The sequence below is a fragment of the Dicentrarchus labrax genome, unplaced genomic scaffold (assembly GCF_905237075.1).
Source record: "Dicentrarchus labrax unplaced genomic scaffold, dlabrax2021, whole genome shotgun sequence".
Taxonomy (NCBI): Eukaryota; Metazoa; Chordata; class Actinopteri; family Moronidae; genus Dicentrarchus; species Dicentrarchus labrax.
In genome coordinates this window covers 2,130,162-2,157,282 of record NW_026136706.1, presented here as the reverse complement: position 1 = coordinate 2,157,282, position 27,121 = coordinate 2,130,162, and the positions used below count along the sequence as shown (strand labels likewise).

Below are 27,121 nucleotides of genomic sequence, written 5' to 3'. Positions count from 1 at the left end.
TTCTCTGTTTCTCTGCTTCCTCCAGATGTGCCTGAGGCACCTGCTCCTCCAGAAATTGTGAGCATCCGCCACGAGTCAGCCATTTTGACTTGGGCTGATCCAAAGGACACTGGTGGCTCCCCAATTACTGGTAACAAACTGTGATAGATATCAGTTTGTAGTTTATCATGAGCAAATAGCAAACAGCAATCACCATGACTTGATTTGTGTTTTCTCTAGGATATCATGTGGAGTTTAAGGAGAGAAACAGTCTGATGTGGAAACGGGCCAGTAAGACTCCTTTGAGAGTAAAGGAGTGCAGAGTCACTGGCCTGATAGAGGGACTAGAGTACGAGTTCAGAGTGATGGCCATGAACATGGCCGGGCTCGGAAAGGCAAGCAGGGCCACTGAGGCTGTGGTCGCCCTGGATCCTATTGGTGAGTTCACTGCTTTCAGATTTTTTTTCCATGTGAAAACCTAATGTGTTTGGTGTTTTTTCTGTATGTTTTAACACATTTACTTTGTGTTCTGTTAGATCCTCCTGGCAAGCCGGAAGTGATTAACGTCACAAGGACCACAGTCACTCTGATTTGGACAGCTCCCAAATATGACGGCGGCCACAAGCTGACTGGCTACATGGTGGAGAAGTTGGAGGCTGGCGGCAAGGCCTGGATGAAGGCCAATCATATCAACGTCCAGGGATGTGCCTTCACTGTCCCTGACCTGACAGAGGGATCTCAGTATCAGTTCAGGATCAGGGCCAAGAATTCTGCTGGGGCTATTAGTGTTCCTTCAGAGTCTACTGAGCTTCTGACCTGCAAGGATGAGTATGGTAAGTTGAATAGCAAATATCTGTCTTTAAAGTCATATTGTCATTAATTTGAATTTATGAGGTGTGTGGACAATTTTTATATTAATTTTTTGTGATGTCCTCTCTGCAGAGCCCCCGACAATCACTATTGACCCAGAAATGAAGGACGGTGTATCAGTCAGGGCAGGAGACACCATCGTGATATCAGCCTCCAAGATTTTGGGCAAACCTCCACCTACTTCTGTCTGGTCAAAGGGAGGCCGTGAGTTCAAGACCTCTGACATCATCACCATCACCAGTACCCCCACCTCCTCTACTCTGGCTATCAAGTATGCAAGCCGGAAGAACACGGGCGACTACATCATCACTGCCAGCAATCCCTTTGGTATTAAGGAAGAACACGTAAAAGTGAAGGTTCTGGACGTGCCTGGACCTCCAGGCCCCATTGAACCCACTAACATTTCAGCTGAGAAGTGTACTCTGACCTGGCTTCCACCAGAGGAGGATGGAGGCTGCTCTATCAAGTCCTACATCCTTGAAAAGAGAGAGACCAGCCGCTTGCAGTGGACCAAGCTAGCTGAAAATGTCATGGACTGCAGATATGTAGCCAGTAAACTGATCAAGGGCAATGAGTACATCTTTAGAGTGTCTGCTGTGAACCAGTATGGCACTGGAGACTCAAGCCAATCTGGTCCAGTCAAAATGGTTGACAGTTTCCGTAAGTTTATATGGTTTACATTTAGTTGTATAATATTTTAAAAATGCAGTGAAATTTAGATTTTTCCTGGGATGCATTATTTAATAGTTAAATACCTTTGAGTGAAAAACCTATGAACCTAAGAACTGACCAAAATGTTCTTGTACATTTTGTTTCCCCCAGGCCCACCAGGTCCACCATCAACCCCAGAAATTGATAATGTCAGTAGGAGCGCTGTTACCATTTCATGGAAGAGACCAGTACAGGACGGTGGAAGTGACATCAGAGGATATTGTGTAGAGAGGAAAGAGAGGAGAGGAATGAGATGGGTGAGAGCCTGTAAGAGGACAGTCCCTGACCTGCGCTATAAGGTGCAAGGCCTGAGCGAGGGAATAGAGTATGAGTTTAGAGTCACTGCTGAGAACAAGGCTGGATTTGGGGATCCAAGTGAGCCATCACACCCTGTGATGACCAAGGACATTGTGTGTAAGTAAAACTTGACTTCTTAATTAATTCTGAATTTGCTTTTACAGTAAAGTGAGAAAGTTACATATGCATAAAAGTCTGAACATACTAATCAAGAACTTGTGTACCACCTTCACTCAATTAACTTAGTTAACCTCTCATTTTTCTTATTTATCAGATCCACCTGGTCCTCCATCCAACCCCAGAATTACAGAAACCACAAAAACCACTGCCACATTTGCCTGGGGTCGACCCCACTATGATGGTGGTCTTGAAGTAGATGGATATATTGTTGAGTACAAAGAGGAGGGGCATGATGACTGGGAGACGGAGACACAGTACCTATTGAAAGCTAATGAATACGTTATTGGTAAACTTAAAAAAGGAGGCAAATACCACTTCAGAGTCTGCGCAGTAAATTCAGAGGGAGTTGGTGAGCCTGCAGAGGTTGAGAAATTGACTGAACTGGTAGACCAGGAGTCACTGCCAGACTTTGAGCTGGATGCTGAACTCAGGAGAACCCTGGTGGTGAGGTCCCGTGCTTCAATCCGTATGTTTGTTCCCATCAGAGGTCGGCCTGTTCCTGAAGTAACCTGGAGCAAAGATGATACCGACCTTAAAAAACGTGCACACATTGACACCACAGAGTCCTACACTCTCCTGGTTATCCCTGACTGCACCAGATACGATGCTGGAAAGTACCACCTCTGTCTGGAGAACGTTGCTGGAAAGAAGACTGGCTTTGTTAATGTGAAAGTTTTGGACACACCAGGACCACCAGTCAATCTTAAACCTAGAGAGATCACTAAGAATAGCATCACCCTTCAGTGGGAAATCCCCATAATTGATGGTGGTTCTAAGATTCACAACTACGTTATTGAAAAGAGAGAGGCCACCAAGAAGGCCTATACTGTGCTTAGCACCACTTGGCAGAAGTGTTCCTTCAAGATACTAGGCCTTGAAGAGGGAGCTTACTACTACTTCCGTATCACTGCTGAGAATGACCTGGGCATTGGTGAGCCAGCTGAAACCCCTGAGCCAATCAGGGTGTCCCAGGCCCCTTCTGCACCAGAGAACTTGTATGTCACAGATGTGACAGCTGACAGTGCCAGCCTCGCATGGACCAAGCCCCTGCATGATGGTGGCAGCTTGATCACCGGATATGTCATTGAGGCCCAGAAGAAGGACACAGACCAGTGGGTCCATATGGGCACCATCAAAGCTCTGGACTACACTGTCCCGGATCTGATTGAGGGCGCAGAATATACCTTCCGCATAATAGCTGTCAATGCATCAGGCAGGAGTGACCCCCGTGAGAGCAGGCCTGCTATTATCAAAGAGCAGACATCCGCTCCTTCCTTTGACCTACGTGGAGTCTACCAGCAGACTGTCATCGCTAAGGCAGGAGACCGCGTCAAGGTGGAGATTCCAGTGCTCGGCAAACCAAGACCTGTGGTTTCCTGGAAGAAAGGAGACACAGTGCTAAAGGAGACACAAAGAATCAACACTGAAACCACACCAACATCCACAATCCTCAACATCAGTGAGATCAAGAGGACTGATGGAGGCCAGTATTCCATGATTGGAAAGAACATGCTGGGTACAGTGACTGAGACGATCACAGTTCTGGTCCATGACATTCCAGGTCCTCCAACTGGTCCTATCAAGCTGGACGAGGTCTCATGTGATTATGTTCTCATGTCCTGGGAGGCACCAGAAAATGATGGAGGTGTTCCCATCAACAACTATATTGTTGAGATGCGGGAGACTACTGGTACTTCCTGGGTAGAGTTGGCAGCGACAGTGATCCGCACCACATTCAAGGCAGCTCGACTCAACACTGGAACCCAATATCAGTTCCGCGTCAAGGCACAGAACAGATATGGCATCGGACCATGCATTATCTCTGAGCCAGTGGTGGCTGCCTATCCATTTGATGTGCCAGGCCAGCCAGGCACTCCTGTGGTCACATCTTTTAACAAGGATGCTATGACTCTTAGTTGGAATGAGCCTTCCTCTGATGGAGGCAGTGTCATCCTGGGATATCATGTGGACAGAAAAGAGAAAAACAGCATTCTGTGGCAGAGAATCAGCAAAGCTCTTGTTGTTGGAAATATCTTCAAATCACCAGGCCTTGTTGATGGAATTGCATATGAACACCGTGTTTTTGCTGAGAACATGGCCGGTCTCAGCAAACCAAGCAAACCCTCTGAGCCTGTGTATGCTTTGGACCCAATCGACCCACCGGGTAGGCCTGTGGCACTGAATATCACCAGACATGAGGTGACAGTCACATGGAGCAAACCAGAGGGAGATGGCGGCTTTTCCATCACTGGATACACAGTAGAGAGGAGAGAGATGCCCAATGGACGCTGGCTCAAAGCCAACTTTAACAACATCCAAGAAACTATCTACACAGTCAGTGGTCTGACAGAAGATGCAACTTATGAATTCCGTGTGACTGCAAGAAACTCAGCTGGTGCTGTTAGTGCTCCATCCCAGCCATCTGAGGCAATCACATGCAGAGATGACATCGAAGAGCCAAGACTTGATGTTGATGCATCATATAGTAGCAATGTTGTTGTCATGGCAGGAGAGGTGTTTAAACTTGAGGCCAATGTAACTGGCAGGCCAATCCCATTTCTGGTATGGACCAAGGAAGGAAAGGAGCTTGAGGATACAGCCAAGCTTGAGATAAAGACATCTGACTTCCACACAACTCTAATAAACAAAGATTCCCTGAGAAGGGACGGAGGTGCTTTTACTCTGACTGCCAGCAATCCCGGTGGCTTTGCCAAGTTTACATTTAATGTTAAGGTGCTCGACAGACCTGGACCACCAGATTCCCTCACTGTTACTGACGTCACAGCTGAGAAATGTGTCCTTAACTGGCTGCATCCAACACATGATGGTGGTGCCAAGATTGAGTACTTTATCATTCAGAGGCGTGAAACCAGTAGGTTGGCATGGACAAATGTGGCCACAGATCTTCAGGCGAACAGGTTCAAGGTCACCAAGCTTCTGAAGGGCAATGAGTACATCTTCAGAGTCATGGCTGTTAACAAGTATGGCGTGGGTGAACCATTTGAGTCTGAACCTGTCATCTGTGCCAATCCCTATGTCCCCAGTGACCCACCACAGCAGCCTGAAGTCACCACTATTACAAAGGACTCCATGGTTGTCTGCTGGGAGCGCCCTGAACACGATGGAGGCAGCAGAATAAACACCTACATAATTGAAAGAAGAGATAAGACTGGCCTGCGCTGGGTGAAGTGCAACAAGAGGACTGTAACTGACCTACGATTCAAGGTATCTGGCCTCACAGTAGGACATGAGTATGAATTCAGAGTTTTTGCTGAGAACAATGCTGGTCTAAGCCAGCCTAGTCCTTGCAGTCCCTTCTACAAGGCTGTGGACACCATCTTCCAGCCTGGACCTCCAGGGAATCCCAGAGTGCTGGACACAACCAAGTCCTCAATCACCCTTGCTTGGAACAAGCCTGTCTATGATGGTGGTTCTGAAATCACTGGTTACATTGTGGAGACCTGCCTGCCTGAGGAGGATGAGTGGACAATTCACACTCCCAAGAAGGGATGGACAGCCACTTCTTTCACTATTACCAACTTGAAGGAAAATCAAGAGTATAAAATAAACATCTGTGCCACAAATTGTGAAGGAGTGGGAGAGCCTGCTGCTGTTCCTGGAACTCCCAAGGCTGAAGACAGACTGCTTCCTCCAGAAATTGAACTTGGAGCAGAGCTACGTAAGGTAGTATGCATCAGGGCCTGTAGCACACTCAGACTCTTTGTCCCCATTAAGGGCAGACCAGCACCTGAAATTAAATGGGCAAGGGAACATGGAGAATCCCTGGACAAAGCTAACATTGAAATCACCTCATCATTCACCACTCTTCAAGTAGAGAATGTTGACAGGTTTGATGGAGGTAAATACATGGTGACTGTAGAGAATGCCTCAGGAAGCAAGACAGCTTTTGTTAATGTAAGGGTGCTAGATACTCCTGGAGCACCTCAGAATCTCATCGTCAAGGAGGTCACTAGAGATTCAGTTTCCCTTGTTTGGGATGCACCTCTAATTGATGGTGGCTCCAGAGTCCGCAACTACATTGTGGAGAAGCGTGAGTCAACCAGAAAGGCCTACTCAACAGTCTGTGCCAGCTGCCATAAGTCTAGTTGGAAAGTTGGAGACCTGGAGGAAGGAAAAATGTACTTCTTTAGAATCCTGGCTGAGAATGAATATGGCATTGGTCTCCCAGTAGAGACCGTCGATCCAATCAAAGTGTCAGAGAAGCCTCTACCACCAGGCAAAGTGTCCCTTTGTGAAGTTACCAGCATGAGTGTCACACTAACATGGGAAAAGCCTGAACATGATGGTGGCAGCAGAATCACAGGCTATATTGTTGAGATGCAAGGTAAAGGCAGTGAGAAGTGGACCCAGGTCATGGTGGTAAAGACCAATGAGGCTCTTGTAACTGGCCTTACACAGGGAGAGGAGTACATGTTCCGTATCTCAGCCACCAATGAAAAGGGAGTTAGTGACCCACGTCCTCTCAGTGTACCTGTAGTGGCTAAAGACCTGGTCATCTCACCAACTTTCAAACTGCTTTTTAGTACATTCAGTGTACTAGCAGGAGATGATCTGAAGATAGATGTACCATATGCTGCCTGCCCCAAGGCTACCGCAACTTGGCTCAAAGATGGTGTTGCTCTCAAGGAGACAACCAGAGTTAATGCTGAAGCCACGGATAGACACCTTCTCCTAGTTATTAAGGAAGCTTGCAGAGATGATGTGGGCACATACACTATCAAACTGACCAACACAGCTGGAGAGGCATCTACAGACATCAGTGTCCTTGTTCTAGACAAGCCTGGTCCTCCAACTGGCCCGATTAAGCTGGATGAGGTCACTGCTGACAGTGTGATCCTGTCCTGGAATCCACCAGAGTACGACGGTGGTTGCAGCATCAATAATTACATTGTTGAGAAGAGAGACACGTCTACCACTAACTGGCAGATTGTGTCAGCTACAGTGGCCAGAACCACTATCAAGGCAGCCCGTCTAAAGACTGGATCTGAGTACCAGTTCAGGATTGCTGCAGAGAATAGATATGGCAAGTCCTCTCTCCTGCTCTCTGAAGCCATTGTTGCTCAGTATCCATTTGAACTACCTAGCCAACCCCGTTCTGTTGTGGTCCAGTCAGCCACCAAAGAGAGCATGGTGGTTGTGTGGGAGAAACCCAGCAATGATGGTGGAAGCAAAATTCTGGGCTACCACTTAGAGCTCAAAGAGAGAAACAGTATACTGTGGGTAAAACAAAACAAACAAATTATCCCAGAGACCAGATTCAAGGTTGTTGGCCTTGAGGAGGGTATTGAATATGAGTTTAGAGTCTATGCTGAGAACATTGTGGGCCTCAGCAAAGCCAGCAAACTGAGTGAAATGCAAGTTGCCAGGGATCCTTGTGACAGACCAGGAAAACCAGAGGCTGTCATTGTGACGAGAAACAAAGTGACACTCAGATGGACCAAACCTGAGTATGATGGCGGAATCAAGATCACAGGCTATGTGGTTGAAAAGAAAGAGGCAGCTGGCCGCTGGATGAAGGCCAGTTTTACCAACATCATTGAAACTGAATTTGTTGTCACAGGACTTACTGAAGATCAGATTTATGAGTTCCGTGTCATCGCCAGGAATGCAGCAGGTGTGTTCAGCAAGCCCTCTGACTCTACTGGAGCCATCACTGCCAAGGATGAGGTGGATCCACCCACAATTGACTTGGAATCTAAGTACTCCCAGGCTGTGGTGGTAAATGCTGGAGAGACATTCAGGCTTGAGGCTGCTGTCTCTGGTAAGCCTGTGCCCTCTGTGCACTGGCTGAAAGAGGGCAAAGAGCTTACTGAAGCAGCTCGCCTAGAGCTCAAGAACACAGACTTTACAGCTTGTATAGTTGTTAAAGAAGCCATCCGTGTCGATGGAGGTCAGTACACTTTGCTGGTAAAGAATGTTGGAGGAGAGAAATCTATTAATATTAATGTCAAGGTCCTGGACAGACCAGGTCCACCTGTGGGTCCTATCTCCATCTATGGAGTCACCAATGAGAAATGCTCCATTTCCTGGAAACCTCCCTCGCAAGATGGAGGTAGCGATGTTTCCCATTACATTGTTGAGAGAAGGGAAACAAGCCGACTGGTTTGGACTGTAGTTGAGCCAAAAGTTCAGACATTGAACCTGAAGATCACAAAACTTCTTCCTGGTAACGAGTACATCTTCAGAGTGATTCCAGTCAACAAATACGGAGTTGGTGAGCCCCTGGAATCTGAGGCGATGATTGCCAGAAATCCATTTGTCACTTCCAACCCACCAACAGAGGTAGAAGTCTCAACAATCACCAAAGACTCCATGGTGGTGACCTGGGAGAGACCAACTAATGATGGCGGCAGCCCCATTCAGGGATACATTGTTGAGAAGCGTGACAAGGATGGTGTAAGATGGACTAGGTGCAATAAGCGCACAGTGAGTGAGCTTCGCTTCAGAGTGACAGGGCTTATAGAAAACCACAGCTATGAATTCAGAGTTGCTGCTGAGAATGCTGCAGGTGTTGGCACACCTAGCACGCCAACAGTGTACTACAAAGCCCTGGAGCCTATCTTCAAAGCAGGCCCACCAAACAACCCCAAGGTGGTGGACTCATCTAGGTCCACGGTTTCCCTGACATGGGGCAAACCCATCTATGATGGTGGCTGTGAGATTCAGGCTTACATTGTTGAGGCCTGCGATGGGGCATCTGATGAGTGGTTTATGTGCACTCCCCCCACTGGAATCACTGACACTAAATTGAAAGTGACAAAGCTTCTGGAGAAGCATGAGTACCAATTCAGAGTGTGTGCCATCAACAAAGTTGGTATTGGTGAGCATGCTGATGTACCAGGAAAAATTCTTTTGGAGGAGAAGCTTGAGGCTCCTGATCTTGACCTGGATGCAGATATGAGAAAGATGATCAACATTAGATCAGCAAGCACTCTCAGGCTGTTTGTTCCTGTGAGAGGTCGTCCAGCACCTGAAGTGAAATGGGGCAAGGCTGAGGGCGAGATTAAGGAGACTGCCCAGATTGACAATACAGGCAGCTATGCTTCACTTGTCATTGAGAATGTTGACAGATTTGATAGTGGCAAGTACACCCTGACAGCAGAGAATGCCAGTGGAGTGAAGTCAGTATTCATCAGTGTTAGAGTCCTAGACTCACCTAGTCCACCAACTAACTTTATAGTGAAAGAGATTACCAAGAATTCGGTCACTCTTACATGGGAGCCTCCCCTTCTGGATGGTGGCTCAAAGATTAAGCATTATATTGTTGAGAAGCGTGAGAGCACCAGGAAGGTTTATTCTCCTGTTATCACCTGCAACAAGATGACATGGAAAGTTGAACCTCTTCCAGAGGGTGGAATCTTCTTCTTCAGAGTCTTGGCTGAGAATGAATATGGTGTGGGTCTCCCTGCTAAAACTATAGAACCAATTAAGATATCTGAGAAGCCTCAGCCGCCTGGTAAAGTCAGTGTTGTTGACGTCACTAGTAGCACTGTAACTCTCGCCTGGGAGAAGCCTGAATATGACGGTGGCAGCAGGATCAGTCACTATGAAGTCGAACTGGCATCCAAGGACAGTGAAGCTTGGTCTGTGTGTGCTAGTGTGAAGGCAGTGGAGACTGTAGTGACAAACCTACTTAAGGGGGAGGAGTACCAATTCAGAGTTGTTGCTGTAAATGACAAGGGCAAAAGTGACCCGAGACAATTGGCTCAGTCAGTTTTAGCAAAGGACCTAGTGATTGAGCCTGCTGTTCGACCCAAAGTGAGCACCTACAGTGTCCAGGTGGGGTATGACCTCAAGATTGAGGTTCCAATTGCTGGTCATCCAAAGCCAACCATCACTTGGACTAAAGATGGAGCTGCCCTTAAGCAAACCACCAGAGTCAATGTCACTGATTCAGCACATCATACCACTCTCACCATGAAGGATGCCACCAGAGAGGATGGAGGCTTGTACAGCATCAATATCACCAATGCCTTAGGCTCCAAAGATGCCACTATTGAGGTGATCACCCTGGACAAACCAGGCCCACCAACAGGCCCTGTCAAGTTAGAGGATATCAGTGCTGAGAGTATCACTCTTAGCTGGGAACCTCCTACATATACAGGTGGCTGTCCAATCTCCAACTATGTGGTGGAGAAGAGAGACACAACCACAACCAACTGGGTGGTCGTATCTGCCACTGTGGCTAGAACCACACTAAAAGTGAGCAATCTGAAGACAGGTGCTGAATACCAGTTCAGAATCTGTGCTGAGAATAGATATGGAAAGAGTTATGCAATTGATTCAGAGCCTGTTTTGGCACAGTATCCTTTCCAGGAGCCTGGCCCACCAGGAACACCATTTGTGTCTTCATACACTAAAGACTATATGGTGGTTGAGTGGCACAAACCCCCATCTGACGGAGGCAGTTCCATCTTAGGCTATCATCTGGAGAGAAAAGAGAAGAACAGTATCCTCTGGACAAAGATCAACAAAATGCTCATCCAAGACTGTAGGTTCAAATCTACTCCTCTTGAAGAAGGCATTGAGTATGAGTACAGAGTCTATGCTGAGAATATTGTTGGCATTGGAAAATGCAGCAAAGTCTCTGAAGTTTATGTTGCCCGTGACCCATGTGATCCTCCTGGCTGTCCTGAGGCTTTGATTGTGACCAGACACTCAGTGAAGCTGAAGTGGACCCCACCACAGTATGATGGTGGAAGCTTAGTTACTGGCTATGTAGTGGAGAAACGAGACCTTCCAGAAGGAAAGTGGATGAAGGCTAGTTTTACAAACATCATTGCACATGAATTCACAGTAACTGGCCTGACAGAACACTGCAAATATGACTTTAGAGTAATTGCAAGGAATGCAGCTGGGGCTGTCAGCAAGCCATCTGAGAGCACAGGATCCATCACAGCCATGGATGAAATTGACCCACCTAAGTGTGAGACAGATCCTATATACAACCAGACCATTGTTATCAATGCTGGAGAGACATTCAATCTGGAAGCCAGTGTGGAAGGAAAGCCCATCCCCACAGCTCAGTGGTTCAAAGGAAATGTTGAAGTTGAAAACTCAGCAAGAGCTGAGATCAAGAACACAGATTTTAAGGCTTTGCTTGTTGTGAAAGATGCCATCAGAGTAGATGGTGGACAGTACACACTGGTTCTGACGAATGTGGGTGGAACTAAAAATGTCCCATTCAGTGTGAAGGTCCTGGACAGACCAGGCCCTTCAGAGGGACCTCTTACTGTCAGCAACGTCACTGAGGAGAAGTGTTCACTGTCATGGCTGCCACCCAGGCACGATGGTGGAGCTAGCATTTCTCACTACATCATTCAGAAGAGAGAAACAAGTCGCCTGGCATGGACTGTGGTCTCCAGTGACTGTGGAGCTACCATGTTCAAGGTTACTAAACTGTTAAAGGGCAATGAGTATATCTTCAGAGTTATGGCCGTCAACAAATATGGCGTAGGTGAGCCTCTTGAATCATTGCCAGTTATCATGAGAAATCCATTTGTTACTCCTGGCTCACCTCAGGAGCTTGAGATCACTAACATTACCAGGGACTCCATGACTGTCTGCTGGAACCGCCCTGAGACCACTGGAGGCAGTGAAATTGGTGGTTACATTGTTGAGAAGAGAGACAGAGCTGGAATAAGGTGGACCAAGTGCAATAAACGCAGAGTGACAGATTTGCGTTTCAGAGTAACTGGACTGACTGAAGACCATGAGTATGAATTCAGAGTATCTGCTGAGAATGTAGCTGGAGTGGGTCAGCCAAGCCCAGCTACACCCTACCTCAAAGCCTGTGACCCCACCTTTGAACCGGGCTGTCCCACCAATGCTCATGTGGTCGACACAACTAAAGACTCCATTAGTCTGGCCTGGCATCGCCCTATCTATGATGGTGGTTGCGAGATTCAAGGATACGCTGTGGAAATTACCAAGGCTGATGAGGAGGAGTGGACCATATGCACCCCACCGACTGGAGTTAAAGCTACCAAGTTTACCATCACCAAGTTGATAGAGCACCAGGAATACAAGGTGCGCATATGTGCCATCAATAAGCTAGGTGTTGGTGAGCCCACCGAAGTCCAAGGGGTTGTGAAACCTCTTGATAAGATTGATCCTCCAGAAATGATTCTGGATTCAGAGCTAAGGAAGGGCATAGTTGTCCGTGCAGCAGGTTCGATGAGAATCTGCATTCCATTCAAGGGACGTCCTACTCCTGAGATCTGCTGGGCCAAGGAGGATGGAGAACTGCCCAGTAAAGTTCAGATAGAGACTGGTGAAGACTATACACAGCTCTCCATTGACATCTGTGACAGATATGATGCTGGAAAATACATCCTCAACTTGGAAAATAGTGCTGGCACCAAATCTGCCTTTGTTTCTGTTAAAGTTTTGGACACTCCAGGGGCCCCAGTGAATCTAACAGTAAAAGACATTAAGAGACAAAGTGTCACTCTGACCTGGGAGCCTCCTCTGATTGATGGTGGTGCAAGAATCAAGAATTACCTGGTTGAAAAGCGGGAGTCCACCAGGAAGGTTTACTCTAACGTGGACAATAAATGCACAAAGACAAGCTACCGTATCACTGGCCTCACTGAGGGAACTATCTACTATTTCAGAGTCTTAGCAGAGAATGAGTTTGGTGTGGGACACCCAGCTGAGACAGTAGATGCAGTTAAGACTTCTGAACCTCCTCTGCCTGTGGGTAAGGTCACTTTAACTGAAGTGACCAAAACCACTGCTTCACTCTCTTGGGAGAAGCCAGACCATGATGGAGGCAGCAGGATCATGGGATACTACATTGAGATGCAGCCTGTGGGCTCAGAGGAATGGGTGGTGGCTGCCACAACCAAAACTTGTGAGGGCACTGTCACAGGCCTCAGCACAGGACATGAGTACCTGTTTAGAGTTTCAGCTTTCAATGAGAAGGGCAAGAGTGACCCCAGGCCACTGGCTGCACCAGTCACTGCTAAAGATGTAACCATCGAACCCAGATTCAAGATGACATTCAACACTTACAGTTTACAAACTGGTGAGGATCTGAAGATTGATATTCCAGTGATGGGACGCCCTGTTCCTAAGGTTGAATGGAAGAAGGATGGGCAGGCTCTTAAGGAGACAACCAGACTTAATGTATCGAGCACACTGTCATCTACTAAGCTGTGCATCAAGGATGCGAATAAAGAAGACTCTGGTAAATACACTGTCACAGCTACCAGCAGTGTTGGAACAAGTACAGAGGAGATTACTGTTATTATCCTCGATAAGCCTGGCCCACCCACTGGCCCTGTGAAGATTGAGGAGGTGAGCTCTAATTATGTCACTCTGTCCTGGGAGCCACCAGAGTATACTGGAGGCTGTCAGATCAATAACTACATTGTGGAGAAGAGAGACACCACCACAACAGCATGGCAGATTGTGTCCGCTACTATTGCCAGGACAACCATCAAAGTCACCAAATTGAAGACTGGTGTTGAATATCAATTCAGAGTGTCTGCTGAGAATAGATATGGAAAGAGTCCTGCCATTGTCTCTGCAGCTGTTATTGCTCAGTATCCATTCACTGAGCCTGCAGCGCCAGGAACACCAACTGTTTCTGCTGCAACCAAGGATAACATGGTTGTTGAGTGGAAAGCTCCCACCAACAATGGAGGCAGTCCAATCCTAGGCTACCACCTCGAGAGAAAAGAGAAAAACAGCCTCTTATGGACTAAACTCAATAAGCTTTTAATCCCAGAAACACATTTTAAGACTACAGAGCTGGAAGAAGGAATTGAGTATGAATTCAGAGTTTATGCTGAGAATATTGCCGGACTTAGCCCAGTTAGCAAGGTCTCTGAAAGCACAGTAGCCAGGGACCCCTGTGACCCACCAGGCACTCCTGAAGCTATTGAAATCACCAGAAACCATGTGACACTCCAATGGAGCAGGCCTCAGTATGATGGGGGCAGTGCAATCACTGGCTATGTGATTGAGAGGAAGAAGCACCCAGATACCCGCTGGATGAAGGCCAGCTTCACCAACATCATTGATACTCACTTCACTCTCACTGGCCTGACTGAGGACTGCGTGTATGAGTTCAGGGTCATTGCCAGGAATGCTGCTGGAATTTTCAGCCGTCCTTCACTGGGCACAGGAGAAATTACTGCCAAAGATGAAATTGAGGCTCCAGGAGCTACCATGGATTCTAAATTCAAGGATCTGACTGTTGTTAATGCTGGTGAGTCATTTGTTATTGATGCAGACTACACTGGTAAGCCTCTGCCTGAGGTCATTTGGTTAAAGGAGGGAAAGGAGATTGACAAAACCACACCAAGAATGGAGGTCAAGACCACACTCACACGTACAATTCTGACAGTCAAGGATTGCATCAGAGTGGATGGTGGCCACTTTGTTCTCAAACTTGTCAATGTGGGAGGAGTCAAGATGATCCCAGTTAATGTTAAAGTTCTGGATAGACCTGGTCCTCCAGATGGCCCTCTAGAAGTCAAAGGGGTCACAGCTGAAAAATGTTATTTGCACTGGAACCATCCCTCACATGATGGTGGAGCCAGCATCTCACACTACATCATTGAGAAAAGAGAGACCAGTCGTTTGTCATGGACAGTGGTTGAGCCCAAGATCCAGGCCATCAGCTACAAAATCACAAAACTGCTGCCTGGAAATGAATACATCTTCAGAGTCACTGCTGTGAATAAATACGGTGTTGGTGAGCCTTTGGAATCTGAGCCTGTTATTGCCCGTAATCCCTTCACCACTCCCAGTGCACCCTCCACCCCAGAAGCCAGCGCTATCACTAGGGACTCCATAGTGCTTACCTGGGAGAGACCAGAGGATAATGGAGGAGCTGAGATTGATGGATATATCCTTGAAAAACGTGATAAGGATGGCATCAGATGGTCTAAATGCAACAAGAAGAGGCTGAATGACCTTAGATTCAGATGTACTGGTCTCACAGAGGGTCATTCCTATGAATTCAGGGTCTCAGCAGAAAATGCTGCTGGTGTGGGAAAGCCTAGTGCACCAACTGAATACATCAAGGCCTTTGATGCCATTTATCCACCAGGACCTCCAAATAACCCCAAAGTCACCGACCATTCAAGCACCACAGTCTCTTTGTCCTGGTCCAGACCTATCTATGATGGTGGAGCACAGATCAGTGGATATATTGTTGAAATGAAGGAGGCAGCAGATGATGAGTGGATAACTTCCACACCATACACTGGTGTTCAGACCACTCACTACACTGTAAAGAAACTAAAGGAGAATGCAGAGTACAACTTCCGCATTTGTGCTGTTAACTGTGAGGGAGTAGGAGAGCATGTGGACCTACCTGGGTCTGTAATTGCTGCAGAGAAGCTGGAGGCTCCTGAAATTGAACTAGATGCTGACCTGAGGAAGATGGTCAATGTTCGCGCCACTGCCACGTTGCGTCTCTTTGTGACAATCAGAGGAAAGCCTGAGCCTGAGGTCAAATGGTCAAAGGCTGATGGTACTCTGAATGAGCGCGCCCAGATTGAAGTCACAAGCTCTTACACGATGCTGGTGATCGAGAATGTCGACAGATTTGACACTGGCAAATATGTACTGACCCTTGAGAATCTCAGTGGCTCTAAATCAGCCTTCATCAATGTCAGAGTTCTGGACTCCCCGAGTGCTCCTACCAACCTGGAGGTTAAGGATGTGAAAAGAAATTCGGTCTCACTCTCCTGGGAGCCTCCTATAATTGATGGGGGGGCTAAGATATCACACTATATTGTAGAAAAGAGAGAACAGAAGAGGATGGCTTTCACTAGTGTTTGCACTAACTGTGTGAGGAACTCGTTCATTATTTCTGACCTGCAGGAGGGAGGCCGATATTATTTCCGTGTGTTGGCTGTGAATGAGCTGGGAGTAGGTCTACCTGCCTCCACAGATCAGGTCAAGGTGTCTGAGGCTCCTTTGCCTCCTGGTAAGGTTGTCCTGGTTGACGTGACTCGTCATAGTGTTACCCTTTCCTGGGAGAAACCTGATTATGATGGAGGCAGCAAAATTTCAAATTATATTGTGGAGATGCAGCCCAAAGGAGATGAAAAATGGACTGTATGCAGTGAAGTCAAAGCACTGGAAGCTACTATTGATGGACTCACAACGGGAGAGGAGTATGCCTTCAGGGTGATTGCTGTGAATGATAAGGGCAAGAGTGATTCCAAACCTCTGGCTACCCCTGTGGTGGTGAAGGACATCACAGCAGAGCCCACAATCAACATGTTGTTCGACACATACAGTGTAAAGGCAGGAGATGACTTGAAGATTGATGTTCCCTTCAAAGGTAGACCTCAGCCTGAGGTGTCCTGGAAGAAGGATGGTCAGGTGCTTAAGCAGACAACTAGGGTCAATGTTCTTACTTCCAAGACCTCATCCAAGATTTTAATCAAGGATGCTGCCAAGGAAGATGTAGGAAAGTATGAGATTACTCTAACTAACTCAGTTGGCACCAAGACAGCTGAAATCTCTGTTATAATCTTGGACAAACCTGGCCCACCCAGCAACATTAAGGTTGATGAAGTGAGTGCTGACTTTATCTCCCTGTCTTGGGATTCTCCAACCTACGACGGTGGATGCCAAATCAACAACTATGTGGTGGAGAAGAGAGACACTACCACAACCACATGGCAGATTGTCTCAGCCACAGTAGCCAGGACATCAATCAAGGTGTCTCGTCTCACACAGGGAATAGAGTACCAGTTCCGTATTGCAGCGGAGAACCGTTATGGCAAGAGTCATGCCATTGACTCTGCTCCTGTTGTTGCTCAGTATCCCTTCGAGCCTCCTGGCCCTCCAACCAATGTACATGTTGCCCATGCCACCAAGTATGGCATGCTTGTGGTATGGGGCAGACCTGCCAGTGATGGTGGAAGCCCTGTTATAGGTTATCACATTGAATGCAAAGACCAAAGCAGCATCCTGTGGACGAAGGTCAACCGAGGTTTGCTGACTGAGAACGAATTTAAGATGACAGGCATTGAAGAAGGCCTGCTGTATCAGTTCAGAGTCTATGCTGAGAATGCTGCTGGCATTGGTCCATGCACTAAGGCCAGTGATGCTGTGGCAGCTAGGGATCCATGCCAACCTCCATCTAACCTTAGAGTCACCAATATTACCCGGACCTCAGTTTCCCTCTTCTGGGAAAAGCCAGAGTTTGATGGTGGAGCAAAGGTTACAGGCTACATTGTTGAGCGTAAAGAACTTCCCAATGGTCGCTGGCTGAAATGTAATTTCACCAACCTGCAAGATACCTACTTTGACGTCACAGGTCTCACAGAGGATGTCCAATATGACTTCCATGTCATTGCTAAAAATTCTACAGAGCAGTTGAGTGCTCCCTCGGAGAGCACTGGTCCTGTCACAGTAAAGGATGATGTGGACCCTCCCACTATTATCCTGGAAGATAAGTTCAGACAGCTGGTTGTCATAAAGGCTGGAGATATCATTAAAATTGATGCTGAAGTCACTGGCCGTCCAATCCCAGTTGTCACATGGTCTAAGGATGGGAAGGAGATTGAGTCAAAGGCCAGGTGTGAAATCACCTCCACCAACTTCACAACCACACTGATTGTCAGAGACGCTATCAGAAGGGACTCTGGCCAGTATGTCCTGACCCTGCACAATGTGGCTGGAACCAGGTCAGTGGCTATTAACTGTAAGGTTCTGGACAGACCTGGACCTTCCTCAGGTCCTTTGACAGTGTCTGGCCTCACAGCAGAGAAATGCACCATTGCGTGGGGACCCCCTCAGGAGAATGGCGGTGCTGAAATCATGCATTACATTGTGGAGAAACGCGAGACCAGTCGCCTTGCCTGGACTCTAGTCTATGGTGACATGAAGGCAACCACCTGTAAGGTGACCAAGCTGCTCAAAGGAAATGAGTACATCTTCAGAGTCAGGGGAGTCAACAAATATGGGGATGGTGAGCCCCTGGAGAGTGAGCCAACAAAGGCCAGTGATCCATTCACTGTGTCTGCAGCTCCTACTAATGTCCAGGTCACCTCAGTTACTAGTGAGGCAATGACCATCTGTTGGGAAAGACCTGTTTCTGATGGTGGCAGCAGTATCTGTGGTTATGTCATTGAAAAACGAGAGAAGACTGGCCTTCGCTGGTGCCGTGTCAACAAGAAACCTGTTTATGACCTCAGAGTCAAAGCCTCACACCTTCGGGAGGGCAGTGAGTATGAGTACAGAGTGTTTGCAGAGAACTCTGCTGGCCTCAGTGCTCCCAGCATCCCTTGCCCACTTACCAAGGCTGAAGACCCACAGTTCCTGCCTTCACCTCCTGCTAAACCTAAGATCATTGACTCTACAAAGACCACAATCACCCTGTCATGGAACAAGCCACTATTTGATGGTGGAGCACCTGTGACTGGTTATAGAGTAGAATACAGGAAGACTTTAGATGATGAATGGATTGTTGGAGTCCAGAACACCAAGAACACAGAGTTTACAGTGGTAAAATTGACACCTGGGGCTGAATATGTCTTTGTTGTCAAGTCCATTAACAAGATTGGAGTCAGTGAACCCAGTGTTGAGACAGACAAACAAGTTGCCAAAGAAAGAGAAGAGGAGCCATTCTTTGACATTAGCAATGAGATGAGGAAGACTCTTATTGTGAAAGATGGTAGCTCATTCACCATGACAGTGCCCTTCAGAGGCAAACCTATCCCCACTGTTTCATGGACTAAGCCTGATGTTGACCTTCGAGTTCGTGCTGCCATTGACACCACAGACACCTTCACCTCCATCACCTTAGAGAAAGCAACTCGCAACGACTCTGGCAAATACACCATCACCTTGTCCAACGTATCTGGAACCTCCTCTTTGACACTTAATGTCAGAGTTCTGGACTCCCCCGGAGCTCCTGCCAATGTGGAGGTCAAGGACGTGACCAAGACCTCTGCTACTGTAACCTGGGATACTCCTGAGAATGAGGGAGGAGGACCAGTGAAGAACTACCTTGTTGATATCCGTGAGGCCAGCAAGAAAGGATGGACCAGGTTGACTGACACATGCCACAGACTGACCTACAAGGTGACAGACCTGCCGGAGGGAGAAGTCTTCTACTTCAGAGTGACTGGCGAGAATGAGTATGGGGTTGGTGTTCCTGCTGAGACCAAAGAGGGAACCAAGATCACAGGTATTGAAATGTATCATTATACATTCTTATTGTTATGCAAAAGATAATACCCAGTTATTTCAGTCAAACAAACAAATCTCCTCTTTCTCCAGAAAAACCAAGCCCACCACCAAAGCTGGGTGTGACTGATGTGACCAAGGAGAGTGTAACCCTGGCCTGGGCCAAACCAGAACAAGATGGAGGCAGCAGAATTACTGGCTACCTGGTAGAAGCTCTGGAGAAAGGCCAGGAGAAGTGGGTTAAGTGTGGTGTAACCAAGTCCATCCACTTAACAGTTTCTGGTCTGAGGGAGAATGCTGAGTACTTCTTCAGAGTCAGAGCTGAAAATCATGCTGGATTCAGTGATACTAAGGAAATGTTGACCCCTGTAGTGGTCAAAGACCAACTTGGTAAGTTACAGACTGCTCAGATTGATCATATTCAACATTGTGATTAATGAAGAAGAAATACAAACAACAGAATAAGCCAACATCCATCACTTGTAATGATTATTATAATCGTGTCAAATTACACCATATTGCACTTAATTTCCCCTGATACAGCTGTCTTTTTTTTTTTGTCTTTTTACTTTTTTACCCTAGAATCTCCTGAGATCATCATGAAGGACTTCCCCCACAACACAGTATATGTCAGAGCTGGCTCCAACCTCAAGTGTGAGATCCCACTGACAGGCCGGCCTTTGCCTAAAGTCAGCCTGTCCAAGGATAATGTTCTGCTCAAGTCAACAATGAGGTTCAACTCTGAAGTCACCCCTGACAGCATCAAGATCACTTTGCGTGAGAGCATTGCTGCAGACTCAGGACGCTACGATATTACTGCCTCCAACTCCATTGGAACCACCAAGTCTTTTGTAAACATTGTGGTTCTGGACCGCCCCAGTGCCCCAGTAGGACCTGTGGAGCTATTTGACGTCACAGAAGAAAGTGTGAGCCTGAAGTGGCTCCCACCAGCATATGATGGTGGCAGCCCCATCACCAACTACATCATCCAGAAGAGAGAGACAACAACAGCCAACTGGATGGATGTCTCTTCTGCTGTGGCCCGCTGCACCATGAAGATCATGAAGCTAACCACTGGCCTGGAGTACCAGTTCAGAATCAGGGCTGAGAACAGATATGGAATCAGCGAGCACATTGACTCACCAACTGTCACTGTCAGCCTTCCTTACAGTAAGTGGTCTTTGCTTCCCTCTTTTAACTTCCATGGTATTATTTTTTTCTACTCTGTTCTTCATTACATTAATGAATGTTAACACCCTTCAACTCTTACCCGCCAGCTATTCCTGATGCTCCATTGACTCCAGAGATCACTGCAGTAACCAGGGAGACCATCACTGTTGCCTGGAAGGAGCCAAAGTCAGATGGTGGCAGCCATGTGTTTGGCTACCATCTCCAGATGAAAGACAGGAACAGCATTCTTTGGCAGAGAGTGAACAAAATGGTGATCCGTGCTACGCACTTCAAGGTCACCAACATCAATGCTGGACTTATTTATGAGTTCAAGGTGGCAGCAGAGAACGCTGCTGGAATCAGTGCCTTCAGCAAGGTTTCTGATGCAGTGCTTGCTATTGATGCCTGTGGTGAGTTTTATGTCAAAAAAACTATTTAAAAGTCAAGAAAATCCAATTTTACGTCTTAGCAACGATTGCTTAACGAGTTCTCACTGTCTGTTTGTGCAGAGCCACCCATCAACTTGCGCATCAGTGACATCACCAAGAACTCCATTAGCCTTGCCTGGCAGAAGCCCAACTATGATGGCGGATCTCCAATCACTGGCTACATCATTGAGAAGAAAGAAGGTATTAATGCTCGATGGTCCAAGGCTAACCTCACCAATGTCACAGACACCCGCTACACTGTGACTGGCCTTACCCAGGATGAGACATATGAGTTTAGAGTCATGGCCAAGAATGCTGTTGGCTCAGTGAGCAACCCATCCACAACTGCTGGACCAGCTACATGTGTCGACACCTATGGTAGGTCTCATTTGTGTTTCTGGGCATTTTTCATACATAAAGTAAATTTTTGTCACAAACTGAACACTATGTCAGTGTTTTTTGTGAAACTGGATATCACATTAGTCCTTTAGCACTTGGATATGATACCTTCTGAGGACCACATCCATCAGAATCTGAACTCACCTGCCGTTTTTTTGATTTATCATCCAGGTGCCCCAGAGATTGAAATACCACAGGAGTATCTCAACGAGGTCAAGTACAGGGCTGAGTCTAATGTGGAGCTCAAATTTAATATCACAGCCAAACCTGCTCCCACTATCGAGTGGTTCAAGGATGGCAGAGAGCTTAAGCCCAGTGCCCAGCTCTCTTTCAAACACACATTTGAGTCCACCAGTTTGTTCCTGAGGGAAACCACTCGTCTGAACTCTGGAACATATGAAGTCAAGGTTAAGAACTCCCTGGGATCTGCGTGCGCCATTGTCAGGCTGCTCATTCAAGGTATTTTCATATTATTTAATGAGTTTGTATTGTATTGTGTCTATGACAGTAATTTTGCCTTGAATGACATTTATCTTATATACACTGTAGACACTGACATGCATGAATATGTCCCTCCCCTATCCAGACAAGCCAGGACCCCCTGATGGAGAGATTCAGTTTAAGAAAGTTACAGCTGACAACATCACCATCATGTGGTCTCCACCTGCTGATGAGGGCGGTGCTATGGTAACACATTACATTGTGGAAAAGAGGGAGACCAGCAGGGTCATGTGGTCCATTGTCTCAGAGAAACTGGTAGACTGCATAGTAAACGTGCCCAGACTCATCCAGGGCAATGAGTACATCTTCAGAGTCCGTGGAATCAACAAATACGGCATTGGAGACCCACTAGAGTCTGAGCCTGTAGTTGCCAAGAACGCATTTGGTAAGCAAACTGAATAATGTCACTATCAATGATCATCAAACAAGTCAGAGTTGATTATTAGCTTTGAAAAACAACTACACTATAATGTATTATTTTAAGATTTGCATATAAGAATATGAAGAAAATGAATATAGAACATTTGCATGCATACTTTTTTATATATTTTTCTACTTAAATATTTTTTAATGGAAAACTAGTTAGTTTCATCTAACTTGATGATTTTGATTTCATACAGTACCTCCAAGTGAGCCATCCAAGCCTAAAGTGACCATGATCACAAAGTCCACTATGACAGTGATCTGGGAAAGACCAGCATTGGATGGAGGCAGCGACATTGATGGCTACTACCTGGAGAAGAGGGAGAAGAAGAGTCTGCAATGGTTTAAGGTTTGTTTACTGACCTATCTTAAGATATTTCATTTGTTTTTAAGAATAAAAGAAGCCAAACTAATAACTGGTATTTGTAAGCATCATAACATCCATTTTTGTGTAGGTGGTGAAGGGCACTATCAGAGATACCAGGCAGAAAGTCACCAGCCTGGTGGAGAACAACGAGTACCAGTACAGAGTTTGTGCTGTTAACAAAGCTGGAGCAGGAAACTACTCTGAGTCTTCTGACCTCTACAAGGCCTACGACCCTATCGGTATGTGTACAATTTGCACTTACTAGCATCCCAATGCCAGCATTTTAGAAAAGTCTTCAATGTAAGGTCTTTACATGGAACTACTGAAAACATTTGTGCCCTTTTGTCTTCCTCAGATCTGCCTGGTGAGCCATCCAAGCTGCGTGTGGTTGACTCCACAAAGACCTCCATCACCCTTGGCTGGGAGAAGCCTGTCTATGATGGTGGCAGTGAAATTACACACTACATTTTGGACCAGATGAACACAGAGGAAAGAGATTGGGTTACTATTAACCCACAGGTTAAGGCCTGTGAGTATGTGGTGTCCCACCTGAAACCTGGAACCTACTACTTCTTCAGAGTCTCCGCTGTCAACTGCAAGGGTAAAGGAGAAGACATCAAAATGTACCAGCCTGTGCAAGCCAAAGATATCTTGGGTTCGTATACACATAGATGCTTCCACAGTACTAACACAGGACATGAGTCTTTTATGTTTTGTGATCAAATTGAAAGCATTGATAATAAGTATAGTTCATTAAAACAAATTCTGATGTCTTAAAATTATGTAATTATTCATATTATTAATTTCTGGGCTTTCCCATTTCCCACCTCTCCAACAGAGGAGGCCGATTTGGACTTGGATGTACCCATGACAACCCAGTACACAGCCAAGGCTGGCCGTGATGTTGAAGTGTTTATTCCCCTGAAGGGACGCCCTGCCCCCAATGTCACCTGGCGCCGTGGTGACCGCAACATGACCGGTGACAACCGCTACACCATTAACAGCACTGAGCGAGCAACAACACTCCTCATCCCCAAGGTCACCCGCGACGACCGCGGCAAGTACCTGCTGGAAATTGAGAATGGCGTAGGAGAACCCAAGATAATCACAGTTTCTCTAAAGGTTCTGGACAGTCCAGCCACCTGCCAGAAATTGATGATTAAGAACGTGACAAGAGGAAAGCTGACACTGAGTTGGGAGGCTCCTCTTATTGAGGGTGGTTCCCCTGTCACTAATTACATTGTTGAGAAGAAGGCCTCCACCATGAAGGCTTACCAGATGATCACCGCCGAGTGTGCCAGCACAACTTACAAGGTTTCAGGCCTGGAGGAAGATACAGCTTACTTCTTCCGTGTGTCTGCTGAAAACGAGTATGGTGTGGGCGACACTTGCGAAACCACTGAGCCTGTCAGAGCCACAGAAACCCCAGGAGCTGTTAAAGACCTGGTAATGGTGGACTCTACAAAAACCTCTGTTACCCTGCAGTGGACAAGACCTGACCACGATGGTGGCAGCTACATCACTGAATACATAATTGAGAAGAGAACCAAGGAAGATCCCACCTGGACTTTGGGTGCGACATGCAAACGCTGCAGCTGCGAGGTGACAGGACTCAAGGAGAACGCTGTCATGGACTTCAGAGTGTTTGCCAAGAATGAGAAGGGCAATAGTGACTTCTCTCAGATTGGTCCGATCACTGTCATGGACTTCCTCATTCCACCTGAGGCCAACCTTGTTGACTACCCCAATGGAGAGCTTGCTGTTCGTATTGGTCAGAACATCCACATCGAGTTGCCTTTCAAGGGTAAACCAAAACCTGCAATCAGCTGGCTAAAGGATAACTTGCCTCTGAAGGAAAGTGAGAAGGTTCGCTTCAGGACCACTGACAACAAGACTGCAGTCACAGTCAGAGGAGCCAAGAAGGAACATGCTGGCCAATACACCTTGGTTCTGGACAACAGAGTTGTCAAGAACTACTTTGACATTAATGTGATAACGCTGGGACCTCCCTCAGTGCCTGTTGGTCCCATCCGCTTCGATGAGATTAAAGCCCAGAGTATCATCATCTCCTGGGATCAGCCAAAGGAAGATGGAGGTGGTGAGATCACCTGCTACAGCGTGGAGAAGCGTGAGATCTCCCAGGCCAACTGGAAGATGGTCTGCTCTAGTGTTGTCAGGACCACCTTTAAGATTGCCAACCTGGTCAAGGGAACTCATTACCAGTTCAGAGTCCGGGCAGAGAACAAATATGGAGTCAGTGAACCACTCATCTCCCCAGAAATTGTTGCCCAGCACCAGTACAAACCTCCAGGCCCTCCAGGAAAGCCAGTGGCCTTCAATGTCACTAGTGATGGTATGACCATTAGGTGGGAGGCCCCAGGTTTCGATGGAGGATCCCCGATTTTGGGTTATCATGTTGAGAAGAAGGACAGGAACAGCCTCATGTGGCAGAAGGTGAACTCCACCATTATTTCCAACAAAGAGTACAGGATCATTGGTCTCATTGAGGGTTTGGAGTACTCCTTTAGAGTCTACGCTGAGAACAACGCTGGACTCAGTCCTGTTAGTGAACAGAGCAAACATGCGCTCGCTATCTCCCCTGTTGGTAAGTACATGCTGTATTGGTTTGCTTTGCTATTAGTTCAGGATTTTTAAATCTAGCACTATGGATAAACTGCTTCTTTTTCTTCTGTTTAGATCCACCTGGCAACCCTGTCTGTATCGATGTGACCAGAGACTCAGTCACCCTGCAGTGGGACATCCCCAAGAGAGACGGAGGCAGCAAAATTGTGGCCTACAGTGTGGAGAGGCGCCAAGGTAGAGGCAAATGGCTGCGGTGCAACTTCACTGATATCAGCGAGACCAGGTTCACCGTGACCGGTCTGTCAGCTGGAGACAGATTCGAGTTTAGAGTGATTGCCAGGAATGCTGTGGGCACAGTCAGTCCACCATCTAACTCCTCTGGATACATTATGACCAAGGATGAAAGCAGTAAGTATTTTCTAATTAATAAAAAATATAGAAAAATTAGTGAATGATAGGTGTTTCACAACCCTTTGATTATGTTGATTCCTCATTTGTTCATTCTCTTTGCACCTCCAGTTGCACCCGAGATCGAGTGGTCTCCAGACCAGGTGCTCACCTTGAGGGCTGGAGAGAACGTTAAGCTCGGCTGCACCATCACAGGACGTCCCGTCCCCCAGGTTATCTGGTACAAAGATGGCAGAGAGATTGACAAGAGGATCATGATTGACATTGAGATTGCCACCAGCATTGGCGCCAGCAGTCTTTTTATCCGTGACGCTGATAGGAACCACCGTGGAATCTACACTGTAGAGGCCAAGAACAGCTCTGGTACCAAGAAAGCTGATGTCAATGTCAGAGTACAAGGTTGGTAAACAGTGACTTGTTATTTGGTAAAGATTTATGATTCAAACTTTTTTAAACCTGTTTCTATTATCTCTTAAGCTCACAAAGGCATGATATTTCATGTAAATAATATGATTTTACAATATCACAATTTGTGAATATATTTCAAGTAACTCCTCTATTTTCTGTTTCTCTGCAGATACCCCAGGACCTGTCGAGGGTCCCATCCGTTTCACCGGCATCACGGCTGAGAAGTGCACCGTGTGGTGGAACCCACCAGAGAACGACGGCTGTGCCGCCATCACCCACTATGTGGTGGAGAAGAGGGAGACATCCAGGATCTCCTGGGCCTTGGTCACCTCCAAATGTGAAGCATGTTCTTACAATGCCACCAACCTCATCAAGGGCAATGAGTACCAGTTCAGAATCTCTGCTGTCAACAAGTTTGGTGTCGGCAAACCACTGGACTCTGATCCTATCATCGCACAGATGCAATACAGTAAGTAAAGTCACTCACATTTATTGTCTGACATATTTTGACATATTAACTGTCAATAACTTCACATTCAAAATATATCATTTATAACTTACCCCCTCAGCTGTGCCTGATGCCCCTGGCACCCCAGACGCTACCCATGTGACTGGAAACAGCATCACTATGTGCTGGACCAGGCCAAGGTCAGATGGAGGAAACGAGATCAAACAATACATCCTGGAGAGAAGAGAGAAAAAGAGCCTGCGTTGGGTGAAGGTTTCCTCCAAGAGGTCCATCACGGAGCTAAGACACCGTGTCACAAACCTCACTGAGGGCAACGAGTATGAATTCCGAGTCATGGCTGAAAATGGTGCTGGTGTCGGACCAGCCAGCAGTACCTCCAGGCTCTTCAAATGCAGAGAGCCAACCAGTGCTCCTAGTGCCCCCACATTAATCAAGGTAGGATTGCAGGGACACTGCAAGGAATTGTAAAAGAAGAACCATTCAATCTTCAAATTCTCATCCTGATTTTATTTTGTTTAATTTTCATTTCATAATTAACAAAAATCTGACTACATTGATAAATACAGATATGAAGGTTATTTTAAATAGCTGAATCTGTGTTATTGAAAATCAGCGCACAAATCGTGCTATTTTAGAACAGAAGAAACCTCAAAAATAACTTTATTGAAAAGAAGGAAAAGGAACAAAGAAAAATATACATTAGAAATTACACTATGAACTATGCTCTTTTCTTGTTGTATA

General features: G+C 46.7%; 1 protein-coding gene across 4 annotated transcripts in view; it reads left to right on the top strand.

Moving 5' to 3' along the window:
• ttn.2 (titin, tandem duplicate 2) overlaps positions 1-27,121 on the top strand; it is a 211,710-nt gene that overhangs the window by 162,928 nt on the left and 21,661 nt on the right. For all 4 annotated transcript variants that reach the window (XM_051402827.1, XM_051402826.1, XM_051402824.1 and 1 more), the window contains 20 exons: positions 26-130; positions 220-417; positions 516-812; positions 922-1,509; positions 1,672-1,974; positions 2,132-19,225; positions 19,318-19,614; positions 19,807-20,394; positions 20,502-20,804; positions 20,904-21,200; positions 21,393-21,680; positions 21,808-22,107; positions 22,343-22,494; positions 22,601-22,751; positions 22,868-23,167; positions 23,351-25,117; positions 25,210-25,503; positions 25,615-25,902; positions 26,081-26,380; positions 26,481-26,815. In XM_051402827.1, the coding sequence (XP_051258787.1) occupies positions 26-130; positions 220-417; positions 516-812; positions 922-1,509; positions 1,672-1,974; positions 2,132-19,225; positions 19,318-19,614; positions 19,807-20,394; positions 20,502-20,804; positions 20,904-21,200; positions 21,393-21,680; positions 21,808-22,107; positions 22,343-22,494; positions 22,601-22,751; positions 22,868-23,167; positions 23,351-25,117; positions 25,210-25,503; positions 25,615-25,902; positions 26,081-26,380; positions 26,481-26,815 (24,245 nt within the window). The remainder of the gene's footprint in view (positions 1-25; positions 131-219; positions 418-515; positions 813-921; positions 1,510-1,671; positions 1,975-2,131; positions 19,226-19,317; positions 19,615-19,806; positions 20,395-20,501; positions 20,805-20,903; positions 21,201-21,392; positions 21,681-21,807; positions 22,108-22,342; positions 22,495-22,600; positions 22,752-22,867; positions 23,168-23,350; positions 25,118-25,209; positions 25,504-25,614; positions 25,903-26,080; positions 26,381-26,480; positions 26,816-27,121) is intronic.